The following is a 13012-nucleotide window of genomic DNA, read 5'->3' as shown; positions in this document are numbered from 1 at the left end:
CCCACCATATCTATGTACAGTAGTCCAATAGCATTGAATTATCCTAATCCTTGGTTCATAGCCTGAAGATTTGTGTGCTTGTCCAAATGCTGCTTCAAGGTTGTGAGAGTATCTGCCTCTACCACCCTTTCCGGGCAGTGTGTTTCAAATTTCTGCCACTTTGTGGGTTAAAAAATATTTCTTCAGATCCCGTCCAAATCCTCACCTTATACTTATGCCATCTAGGCTTAGACATGTTTGGGGAAAGCGTAGATTGTAAGAATCCTGCCTATGCTTCTCATAATTTTGTACACCTCAATTAGATTCCCCCCTCAGCCTCCTTTGCTCCAGGAAAAGCAATCCTAGTCTATCCAGTTTCTCCTCATTACTGAGACTTTTCATCCCAGGCAACATCTCCTCTGCACCATCTCCAGGCATACCACGTCATCTAGCTTAAAAACACATGATTTGAAGAAGAATCTGTTTATTACTACCACCTCAGGATCTTGAAGTCAGGTACTTCAACCTCCTCCAAAACTAGCCACAAACTACTGTTAGGCGAATGTGAGGACCGTAGATGCTGGAGATGAGTCAAGATTAGTGGTGCTGGAAAAGCACAGCAGGTTAGGCAGCATCTGAGGAACAGGAAAATTGATGTTTCTGATGCTGCCTGACCTGCTGTGCTTTTCCAACATAACTTTAATCTTGACTCTAATCTTCAGCACCTGCAGTCCTCACTTTTGCCTAGTTGATTTTAACCTTACTGCGAAACCTCTTGCAAGAATGCTTGCCTTGAAGAAGTTCTCCTCCTCTCTCTACAAAGATCTCACTGCAACCCCCAGGTCATCACAATGCATTGTTACTTTTTTCTTTATCAATTGCTGTCATACATATTTCTGACAGTTTCAGAATTCCACCATTTGCAGTTCTTTTGTTGCTTAGTTAAAATTGTTTTGCTTTCCTCAGCTGAAATATTTAAAAAAGCAATATGTTGTGGAAAGCAGTCAATGAAGAGATTGGGGAGATGGTGGCCATGAAGAAAACATTTGATGTGCCTGAAATAGTGCGTTGTCAACCTTAACACTATCTGCCTCCAGTTTTGAAGTCTATTCAGCTTAGATTATAACAAAAATAAATAAAATTAGTTAGATCTATAAGAAAAGTATTCAAATCTGTTGATTTGTAATATGGACTTTTTCATTACTTAAAGGGAGCAAATATCCTTCTGACAGATAATGGCCATGTGAAATTAGGTAAGCATATATTTTACTTTCCTTTAGAATTGATAACTTTCTTATTGGATAATTGGAATTCTTCAGCACAAATCAAATTGAGCTCTTAATTGTTTTCACAGATCTGGGGAAGTTGGTTCTGTTAGGCAAGGATCTGAAAATGAGATCACAAGTTGAACCTGGAGGTGTTGAGAGGGAATGGAAAATATTAATCATAAAATCATAGGCATTGATGGTACAAAAGGAGACCATTTGACCAGTTACATCTACGCTGTATATCAAGCAATTCAATAAAGTTTTATTTTATTGTGGAGCAGATTACAAAAGGGGTCTTGGAATAAAAGTCAGCATCAGGGTTTGAAAGAAAGACTGGATTAATTCAAATTAGGAAAGAAAAGTAGCTATTGTCCCAGAAATACAGAAAGTAATGAAAGATGGCTCATTGACTGTTACTATGCAAGGTGGAATTTGACCTTCACTTCTACAAATGTTAATCCACAACAAATTAAATGTTTTTTTTAATGACAGTGCTGAATGTGGATTTGCAGGAATTCTTGCAAATATAAGATGGAAAATTAATTGGATTCTTTTGTGAATAGTGATATTTATTATTTTTAAACATGAACTGCTCCCAAGATGCATCCACTTTTGATTTTAAATTTATAATCAGTTGATTTTCATGAGATTTCATATGGAGACTGCTAAAGGAGTTGTTGAGTAAAACATACTGCTGATTATTATATAAATAAGGATGCTTGAATTGTTTAGTTTTATTATACTCCAGATATTTAGGTTCAAGGATTATTCTGACGGTCATCAATCATAATTTCTATGAATAGTTCTTAGTGACCCAAAACTTCTCAGTCATCGATGTGGGGGTCATATAACAATTAAAAAAAAATATTTTAGTGGGATGTGATGGCATGAGCTACGCCAACATTTTTTGTTCGTCCCTAATTGCTACTGGGTGGGATGATTTGCTTGGCTATTTCAGAACGTAGTTAAGCGTTAAACTGCATTGCTTGTCTTGTATAGTTTTAAAATATTGCCAATCCACAATAGTTGGCATACTAAAAAGGAAAAAAGATATACATTTATGTGGCACCTTTTATCACCCACTGGCTATCTCAAAATGCTTATGGCCAATGAATTTTGTTTGGTGAGGTCACTTGAAATATAGGAAATATGGGAATAAATTGGTGTATGGGAAGATACCAAAAACAGTGAGTTAATAATGAGATTTATTTTTGAGATTTGATTGAGGGATAAATAAATATTGGCCAGTACACTGGGGATTACTTCCCTGCTTTTCTTTGGAATAGTGCTGTTGGATTTTTCACAACTACCAGAGAGAGCAGGCAGGGCCTTAGCTTAACAGTTTATTCAAAATATAGCTCTATCAGCAGTGCAGCATTCCTTCAGTAATGCCCTGGACTACTGACCTTGATCTTTGTGCATAAATCCTGGAGTGGAATGCAGGAATATGCATTGACTTGTGGCAAGAATACTAACAACTAGACGCCAAGTGACTTATCACGCACAGCAGACCATAATCTGAAATCACGTTGGTTGCTGTAATGAGTTTAGCATTATGCTAGAGGTACAGCTCCAAAGTATCACTCAGAAGGGAAGACTGAAGGATCTATAATCTAAAAATACTTTAGAGATCATTTGCTTTTCATAAAATTGTTACATTTCGTTAATATCACTACTAGCCTATTATTCACATTGCAGCTGATTTTGGAGTGTCTGCACAGATTACTGCAACTATCGCAAAAAGGAAGTCATTTATTGGCACTCCATATTGGTAAGATTTGTTCTTTTCTTCCATAATACTCTTTGTATCTTTATTCATGAAGATAAAGTTATTTGATACTGTAGCTAATAAGATGAACTTGGTATTATTAAAGTACACAACAATGAACACTGAAACAATGCATAGACTTCAATATATCTTCCAGGGTAATTTGAAGTCTGTGTATATATTTTTATAATAGTGAATGCATTTTAAAATTGAACCAATTTTTGTTCCTTATTCTTTCTGCACGATTGAGGCATGCGCTAATTTAAACTGTGGTATCAAAGTCATTCTCCCGTATTCAGAAAGTATTTGCCCACATTCTGTCTGGTTACCTGCACATCCAAGGAAACCAATAAGCTTTCTGCTCAGAAGACATCAGAATAAGCTGATATGTAAAGAGAATTTCATTTACATAGTACCTTTCAAAGTGCTTCACAACCAGTGAATTACTTTTCAGGCAACGTAACTGCTAATTTTATGGACACCAGAATCCTATAAAAAGGCATAAGACATTGACTAATCTGCTTGAGATATTGATCAACACACTGGGAGGATTGTCTTACTCTTCTGTGGAGACTGTCAAAGGATGTTTTATATCTAACTGACCAAGCAGACTGGCCTTCCTTTTCTAAATGCCTGTTCCCTGAGTTGTATAATGTCCTCCACAAAGTCTAAATTGCTGTTTGTCAAGATACTGTTGAGTTTCTTAGAAGTGATCTGTGCAAAATCATGGAATCAAAGTAATGGTGACTAGAGACTAGTTGCATTTGCTAGAATTTAGTCTTTTTTCAGAGTTAACATGGATTATCCTTTGGTACTTGGAGGTGCGATGGTCTGGACTTTTCTTGGAGCTGCATTTTTCCATTTTTTTTTCCATTTCTTTTCCCCAATTCATAAGTTGTTGTAGAAGGCACATTTGAACTTAATGAATTTTACCAGTTATTACAGATTGCCAAACTTCTTGTTAATAATAGGAACAAACCTTAATTCAGCAAACCTTAATCTGACTGCAGCAGGGAGGGGAAGAGGAAAGAGCTTGCTCTTGGGCAGAATATTTTGAACAGACTTTGGTAATTAGATATTGTAATCTGGGTCATTTCTTCTTTTGATTTCTGAAATTGAGCAATATTTATAGTGTCAATTATTAAAAGTTTGTGCTACTGGATCTCCTTTTAGAATGTGTAACTTGCACGCATATTCTATAATATCTGCATTGTAATAGAGCTAAATCTGAAAACCAGCTGTTTGTGCACAATTAACTATCATTCATACTTGTCCATGGGCCACAAGGACAGATAATTTCAAAATAAACTCCAGTTCTTCTGTAAGATTATTGTATTTTATTTGATAAGGCAATTGTACCCTACCCATGTACTAGCTCATCATTCAGGTAAGATTGAGGGTTTTAATGTTTTGATTTTTTTTTGGTTTACGATACTTGGAACTTGTCTTGCTGTTTAGTTTGTCATAAAACAATTATGTTGAATGATTTTGTGACGTAGCTAGGTTGGTAGTGGAATTAGTGGAGTCATTAGTTGCTTAGTTAAGTATCAAACATGTGATAACCCTCTCACTACTATTTACAATTGGCCAATATTGGTAAGTATTTTTGGCACATTGTGTTACGAGCAGAGATGCAGCTGGTACTGGATCTTTTGAAAGTCACATAGTTTCTGCAATGTTAGCAAGATAATTGAACAACAAAGAAAAACTACCCTACCTTGTAAGATCTTCATTATTCATTACATGATAGTATCAAACATACTTTGCTAACTGCTGAGGTATTGAGAGTTAATTTATTTTATGGGTAGGAGCCAGTTTATATTGATCAACGACAGAAGATCTCTTCAGCTCCTGGTCCTTTGTTGGAGTATGAGGTCATGTGAGGCAAAAAGATTTCATTGTTCCAAAGCAGTAAACAAGTTGCTATGTTTTTGAAGAATGTTATCATTCAAGGATTGCTGAATTCTCTGCGTAGCAGGTACTTGTTATTTAATATTTTCTGAGTTCCTTATGTCAGGAATATGCCCAGTATGGATGCTGTTATGATTTGTGGCTCCAATTGTTATTGGAGAAATGCCCTATTAGTATTAGAATGGGCAAGTCAGATTCCCAACAGGAACCTTAAATGTTACGGATCAAAAGGCAGTTTGGAGCTTGATACACACTTCTTTCTCAAATGACTTGTCAGCACTAATTGAATCAATCTGGAATATTCTCATCCTAAATCCAATGGGTAATTTCCCAGGAACTTTGAGTAACTTCATCTTGTTTAGAATTGTTTATATTGTAGCTTTCCCCTTCTATTAGTTGTCAACTTCAACTCTCAGCAAATTACACCAAAATACATGCACATGTTAACTTTTAGTTTCATCACAATGTCCTTCAAAGAAATAATTCTTTTAAGGTTTTTTTAGATGCTATGTATATAACTTTCTCATATTCTACTGATTTATTTTTCCTGTTGGAAAATACTCTTGAAGATACTTAGTATCGAAATGCACTTTATGATGTTTATCAAGAAACACGGCAGTTATTGCCACTGCTGCGTTTCACCTTGATTTGCACTGTGTCTTCCTGTTACATAGCTAGCAAAGCCATGAACATTTGATTTCTATTTTGGAGGCTGTGTGCATTAGAAGACTTGGCATGGTTGTGCAAAACCATGTGGTCTCTAAGGTGGTGATTCGTTGACTACTCCATCAGCGCTTATTGAATGAGTGACACATTTCATTGCAAATACTGTCACCTCATTAACCAACCCTAATGGAGATGTTTTTTGTTGTGAACTACTTACTTGTTAACAAAATTACAGTACATCACTATAGAGTTTATAATGGAAGGAAAGTTTGAGGCATTTGCAAATATTTAATGAAATGTGAGATTAGAAATAATCATGAAAATATTTTGCTTTTATTCATCTTGCATGAAAATTTAAAAGCAACAGATCTGTGTAAATTATGAACTTTGTTCCCTAGGATGGCCCCAGAGGTCGCAGCTGTGGAGAGGAAAGGGGGTTATAACCAATTATGTGACATCTGGGCAGTTGGCATAACTGGTATTGAGCTAGCTGAACTTCAGCCTCCAATGTTCGACTTGCATCCAATGAGGTAAGAGCCAAGTCAAGTCCTTGTTGCTGTTTTACCACTTAAAGACTGGTCCCCATTTGCACTGACAAAATATTTTTTATAACTTAAATATTGGTTTTGCAAGACATCTGGAAATGATATTAGTTGTGAAATAAAGTTGATGAGCATCCTGATTGATTGATTGTAAAATGTAAAGGTATTACTGAAATAAAGATATAACTTGCATCAGTGCAGACTTTGTTTTGTGGTTTTCCAATAATATGATTAGCACATTGTTATTTAACCCTATTTTTAACAATGATAGTGAAGTCATGGAGATGTCACTGATTTTGGTAATCCACTGGCCTAGGCTGGCGCTGTCAGGATATGAGTACAATATGGTTTCAGATCTCACCATAGCAGCTGATGGAATTTAAATTCAATGTTTTTTAAAAAATGGAATCAAAACCACAGGTAATAGTGACCTTAAAGTTATCATTGTTGCAAAATGATGTCCTGCTGGGAACAAATATGTCATCCTGTGTTCACTCCAGATTCATAACAAAGTAGTTGACCTTCAACTGTTATTTGAAATGATGGATCAAGCCAATCAATTCAACTGGAATTAGAGGTGGACGACAGATGCCATCCCTTGAAAGAATAAATACAGTAGCCCAATTTTAGCAGTAACTATTAAATGCTCGTTAAACTGCAATATTTGTGTTCATAGGTGATAAAATTCTATGAGCACTTGTCATTTATATGACGTGACTAGAAACGTTGGATTTTGGTGATGTCAAAACAGCTGAGTTAATTTGATTTGTTTATATGTTAGTATATACTAGATTATGTTACATTACCCTGTGACTGAGCTGCACTGTTCCTTACGGGGGTAACAGCTGTGGGGGGCTCAATGTTGATGCCTGCAGTATATGTAGTTTAATACATTTTAAGATGCAGTTTTTTCCCAGAAGATTTATCATGGTAAATAAAGCAGTGTATGTGCTACTGATTATGTCAATGTTAATCAATGAACTATTGACAAAGTTGTTGATATTTGAATAAATTCCAATTTTGAATGAAATGTATTAAAGCTTGGAGTATCATGAACCAAAAGTTTTTAAAATTTGGCTATTATTTTCTAAAAATATGCTTAACATTTGTTAAAATAAAAGAAATATTTTGCTTAATACAATGGTGGCTGGTGTTCTATAACTTACAGCTGCTCAGTGTACTATGGCTGAAAGATCTTAGTTAGTGACACTTCACCACTTGGGCATTTGCTTGGAACTTTAGTACATCCCTCAGCACATAATACTGGACCATGGGATGTGTCAATCTGCAACACTGACTCAAGAGTTACTACTTTAATTTAAGACCAGCAAATTTTGGGCAGACCAAAGAACAGCTTGCACCAGAGTTAGTGGCCCTTCCGGTGCAAAGGTCATCGCCAACCGGGTCAGGTCTGCTCTGGGATTGGTGATTCACCCTGACCAAACCTGTGCTGTACTGGGCAGGAAGATCGCTGAGAGTCTCTCACTCCTCAGGGATACAATTGTCTACGTGCAGGACAGGGGGTTGGACACCTGCCTCATCAGCCTGGACCAGGAGAAAGCCTTTGACAGGATATTACATATGTATATGAGAGATATTATCTCCAAAATGGGCTTTGGGGAGGGAATCTGTAATTGGATCAGACTGCTCTACACCAACATTGTCAGTGCAGTCTCAATCAATGGGTGGGAATCAGATAGCTTCCCAGTCAGATCTGGAGTCAGGCAGGGCTGCCCTCTGTCTCCTGTCTTGTTTGTGTGCTGCATAGAGCCATTTGCCGAGTCCATCAGGAAGGATGCGAGCCTGAGAGGGGTGACTATTCCTGGCAGCGGAGGGCCTGTAGGTTAATGCCTCCCTGTACATGGATGACGTCGCCATTTTCTGCTTTGATCCGCTGTCCATGCACAGACTCTTGTGCATTGGTGACCAGTTCGAACGGGCCTCGGGGGCCAAGGTAAACTGAGGCAAGAGCGAAGCCATGCTCTTCGGGAACTGCGCTGACCAATCCTCGATCCCCTTCAGCGTCAGGACCGACCACCTGAAGGTGCTGGGTATTTGGTTCGGAGGGGCTGGGGCATGCGCCAAGTCTTTTGGGGGGGCGGGGGAAGGAGTGTATTAAGAAAGTGAGGCAGAAACTGGGCAGATGGAAGCTACGGTCGCTCTCCATCGCGGGTAAAAACCTGGTCATCAGGTGTGAGGCACTGTCAGTGTTGTTATATGTGGCACAGGTCTGGCCTATTCGCAGAACCTGTGCCGTCGCAGTCACCTGGGCCATCTTCCATTTTGTATAGAGAGGAAAGATGGCCAGGGTCCGAAGGGACTCGATGTACAAAGCTCTGGGCAACGGGGGGAAAAACACGCCAAATGCCTCCCTCACCCTGATAGCTACCTTTGTTTGTGGCTGCAGCGAGCTGTGCATTGATCCCCAGTACGCAAACACAAAATGTCACTATGTACTGAGGTTCCTGTCCCCGGTGTTGTGAAGGATGGGCCTGGCCTCGCTGTCACTGAAGGCTCCAAGTAGTTGGACCGTTCCGTATCACCTGTCCTTCATAGAGAAGTTTATGAAGAAAAACACCTTTGACCACAGGTCCATCAGGAAGTGGTCAGCACAGTGTCCTTGAGACCCTTTGGGAAAAGGAAAGAGCAGATCCTGTCGAGCAGTTCCCTGAGCAGACTGTCAGTCATTTGGCAGAATGCCTCATCACCAGAACTTTCCAACACGCACCAAGACATGGTGGTGGTGAGAAGGGCTCTGCCTGTGAGATCCTTTACGCACGCCGGACTCTCTGCCGCACCGCATGCTGCCCTCGAAGTGGCTGCGGAGGGGACGAGACTGTCTCACACCTCCTTCTGAAATGTGCCTATGCAAAGGATGACTGGAGACGAGTGTTTGTCGAGGTTCGTCCCAAGCAGCTCCGTGACGCGGGACTCACGGTCTGTTCTCCAGGACACACACCGAGACGATCATCAACTCGGTGAAAGAAGCTCTTTGGTCTGTCTGAAACCTGTTGATCTTCCAGCTGAAGGAGCTGACCCCGACTGAGTGTTGTGGACTGGCACATTCCAAGATCCAGGACTGTGTTGAGGGACGTGCTGAAGCTTGGGGCAACTGCCGCCAAGGTGCGGTGGGGCAAGACCACCGTGTAACATCTGCCTGCCAAAGAACAGGGGGCCCACGCAGTAAGTGGGCTCCGCTGACGCCTCAGCTAAACATATGGATATATGGTAAACGTACAGACCTGTATATACGAATGATTACTCTATCTCTGTATGCAAAGAAATGGGATGTTTGCGTATGTATGGCGTGACCAATTGTACAGATCATCAGAATATTTTATGAATAAAATACATTTTTTGAAATAAAAAGAGATGTTTATCACAATGTGAACCCATAGAGCATAGAACCCTGTGTCATGGAGCTGCTTAGGATAAAGCTGAACAAACACTATTGTATCTCCTTCTAGATTTTCTTTCAGATTTTTTGTCCACATGGATGTAGATGACTGTCTCTTCCCCATCCCAGCCACCTCAAGAGTAATGTGCAAAAAGGGCTAGGCTCCAGTTACAGAGGAATGATCTGAGGGCCTTTTTTACCACTGTGTCTTGGTGCTTGGTTATAAGTTCTGGCACTGAGGCATTCTACCAGGTGACTAATAGTCTGCATGGGTGTTTTAAAAAATTCTCAAGGTCAGGTTCGTAGGAGAGTAGTCTGACACAGAACAAACGACCAAGAGGCGAGTCTGCTAGAATATGAGCATTTTATTCCCCGCAGCGTCGCCACAACCAGGTCTCATACTTACAACGGGTCTGGCTTATACTCACTCTACATGTTACCGGAACTGGGAGCCGTCAGTTCTCGTAGAGCGGTTGCCAACAACCCACGCTCGGCGGTTAAACGTAACCCCGGAGCAGACTCACCGAACTGGAGACTTTTCCAGCTGATATACTCTTTTCCAGATATAAACATTCATGTGAACAGCAGAGCAAGGCTAAAAAACACATTCCATTCTGGTTACATACAGATAAGAAGATTCACACGGGGAGGTGTGTAATAAGATTCACACGGGACTAAGCAACACCTCCATTCCGGTTAGATTCACACATGTATTGGGACATAATTTTTAACCGTTTCACCACAATGGGGAACCATTTATTTTTCCTATAAGATCTTGTATGCTATATGCTGACCACTGCCTGATGGATTTGTGGTCAAAAGTGTTTTTCTATAGAATCTCCTCCACAAAGGGCAAGTGATGCAATATGACTCAAACACTTGAAGGGTTCTGTGTCAACATGGCAAGACAAATTCTTTGCAACATTGGGTAACAGGTAAGACCTCAGCATGCCCACTTGGGTGTGGATAATGGTATTTTCCCTGTTCTCCTTCTAAACACTTGTATAAGGAGTTTCTATGCATAGCTATAAACTTAACAAAACTTCCTCATTCTGGCCACATGTACCCCTTTATCTAGAGGTTAATGCATCATGTCCCTGTGAACATAGTCCAGTTTGACTTCCAGGTAAAGCAAATTGTAGTTCAGATGAGAATAGGCCAGATCTGTACAGCAACACTGAGTGCCATACACCTGATGGTCTTCCTCACACACGTAGTGGAGAAGGAGTCTTGCTTTGACATGTTTGGTTTTTGTTTGACCATGAGTACTTGCTCCTTCCAGTTATTTTTTATGCGCACTGCTCACCTTTATTGCCAGCACCTTCAGGTTGTCTGGCTCTTGCTTCGATGTGTTTTGACTGAGGTCAGATTGAACTGGTGCTACTCAGTCAATGCATAATGGATCCAAGCAGAAGGTGGTGATATTGTCCATGTGTAGGGAGGCATTTGACTGAATGACTCCACTATTTGGTCTTTGTCACCCCTCTTATGCCAGCACCTTTCTGATGGAATCGGCTTAAGATTTCAATAGGACAAGGTAAAGAGGGTAGCTATGCCTGACTCTAGATTTGCTATCCATGATGGCATTGCATGACTGCCAATGCTTGCAAGCCTCAATTTTTTAAAAATCTGATTACACTACTTGTAGTGTATCAGTAGTGGTATTGTTGTAGTTATTGATCTGGGGAACTGAAATATTAACAAATATATGTACATATATATGTGTATAGAGCCAATGTTGTATAAAAGTTACTCCCATGTCTTTTGGCCTGAAATTTAACCTTTTCATATATTTTATGTAAAAGTCAACCTTAGCTTTTTGGTGATAAAACTGCATTAACAAAAAAAAATCTTATTTTAACAAAACTGATACAGGCAGTTCTCCGATAATGAGCGTTAATTAAATTCAATTTGTCTGGAACATGTTTTGTGAATTGCTGACCGTTTTATTCAATGAAGTAAGCTCCCGTTCGCTTTTATGCGATTCTCATCTCCGGCACTAGGTGTCGGGGTGTGTGAAGGACTGGACTCTGTGTTGGCATCACATGATCAGTATTCTTATGCACTTTCTTGTAAAGAGTATTGTGAAATGTTTGTGCGAGTAGACTTGGAAAAAGCATTGTGAAATATCTCTCCAGCCTGAGGACAAAAAGTTGGGAGCAATCTGTTAATTTTAAAATTTAGAATGGAGATAAGAGTCAAATTTCACTGGAATTGACTAACAGTAAAAGGACAGTGTTGAGGACCGGTTTGAAACTTGGTTTTGTTGTTTACATTAAGAGCTTTTTTCTCTCTTTAAAATATATGTTTAGATATTAAAGAATATCTGCAGGTTTATGTGAATCTGTTCCAGTGACTACCATTTATACTTGAGTAATAGTCGATCTCATGTACGAGTAGACCCCCTATTTTAGGAAAAATAACCTGGAATTTTCCATATAATTCGTGAAAAAGTTGACCCTAGTTCTTCACAGATAACAGATCAGCGTTTATGAGTCAGTGTGCCAGCTGTCACATCCTGCTTCAGCTTTCTAGTCTGCTGATTGTTTCGCTCCGCTTCTGGTCTTCCAGTCCGCTGGCTGTTGTGCTCCAGATTTTGAGAATTACTGTAATTGGTTGTTTTTTTTTTCTTCATTCGTTTCGAGATCAATTGGGCTTCTGCTAATGATATGCTATGAATTTTGACGGGCATGAATTTCAGCCCTTCAAAAGTAGTATGTAATAGTCGACCCCCATTAATTTAACCTTTAAAGTAGTCAAAACATTTGACTGCAACTCGAGTATATACGGTAATCACTTTGGTAATCAACTGCAAAAAAAAGTACCAGGGCTTGGACATGGTCAGTGTTATGACTTTGAAGGCGTGTACTGTACCTTTAAGAGAGTGAATGCTGTTCTGAACGAAGAGATTACAAGCACCTGTGTATATGACTAGATGGCAGTCCCATAGTGTACTGGAAAATTGAAAATATGTAACATTTGGCTGTGAAATGGGTACCTGAGATTTGGTGATTGTTTTGACAATAAACTGATTGGTGAAATTCAAATTAAATTATGCCCCAGGATACTAAAACCCAATCACATTTGAATTTATTGTTTTGGCAATATCGAACCAATGAGACAATCCAATGTTAGGGATATAAAAATGCAGACATTTTAAGAATTGAAAAGAGAACAATTGCCATTGAGAGAGACCCAAGAAATTAGGAAATACTCTCTATCAAAGGTACCTTTTCAAATGAAACATATTCACAGTTTAAAAAATGATGGTGACCAGGGAGATCATCAGCTGGAAGAAGAAAGACACTGAAGATGACAGTGGGCTGTGTGGTTTTTAAATTAAGTTGATGTAATTTTAATAAGTGTCTTATTGGAATGACATATTGTTATAGAGTTGGAGGCAGGTAATAAGCAGTTAAGAGAAAAAGGGGTTTTGAGTTGTAAGTAGTTATTGTTTAATGTTCACTGAGTTAAAAAATAA

At 39.2% G+C, this 13012-nt stretch overlaps 1 protein-coding gene across 10 annotated transcripts in view; it reads left to right on the top strand.

Annotated features, from left to right (window-relative positions):
* The window catches only part of LOC122552997 (mitogen-activated protein kinase kinase kinase kinase 3), a 297582-nt gene that overhangs the window by 120628 nt on the left and 163942 nt on the right, over positions 1-13012 (top strand). For all 10 annotated transcript variants that reach the window (XM_043696372.2, XM_087991550.1, XM_087991549.1 and 7 more), the window contains exons 7-9: positions 1190-1232; positions 2946-3018; positions 5991-6122. In XM_043696372.2, coding sequence (XP_043552307.1) covers positions 1190-1232; positions 2946-3018; positions 5991-6122 — 248 coding nt within the window. The remainder of the gene's footprint in view (positions 1-1189; positions 1233-2945; positions 3019-5990; positions 6123-13012) is intronic.

Source organism: Chiloscyllium plagiosum, unplaced genomic scaffold (genome assembly GCF_037043375.1).
Source record: "Chiloscyllium plagiosum isolate Xiang-an unplaced genomic scaffold, Cpla_swu_hap1 HiC_scaffold_10, whole genome shotgun sequence".
In the NCBI taxonomy this organism is placed as follows: domain Eukaryota; kingdom Metazoa; phylum Chordata; class Chondrichthyes; order Orectolobiformes; family Hemiscylliidae; genus Chiloscyllium; species Chiloscyllium plagiosum.
This window is presented reverse-complemented; position numbering and strand designations above follow the sequence as displayed.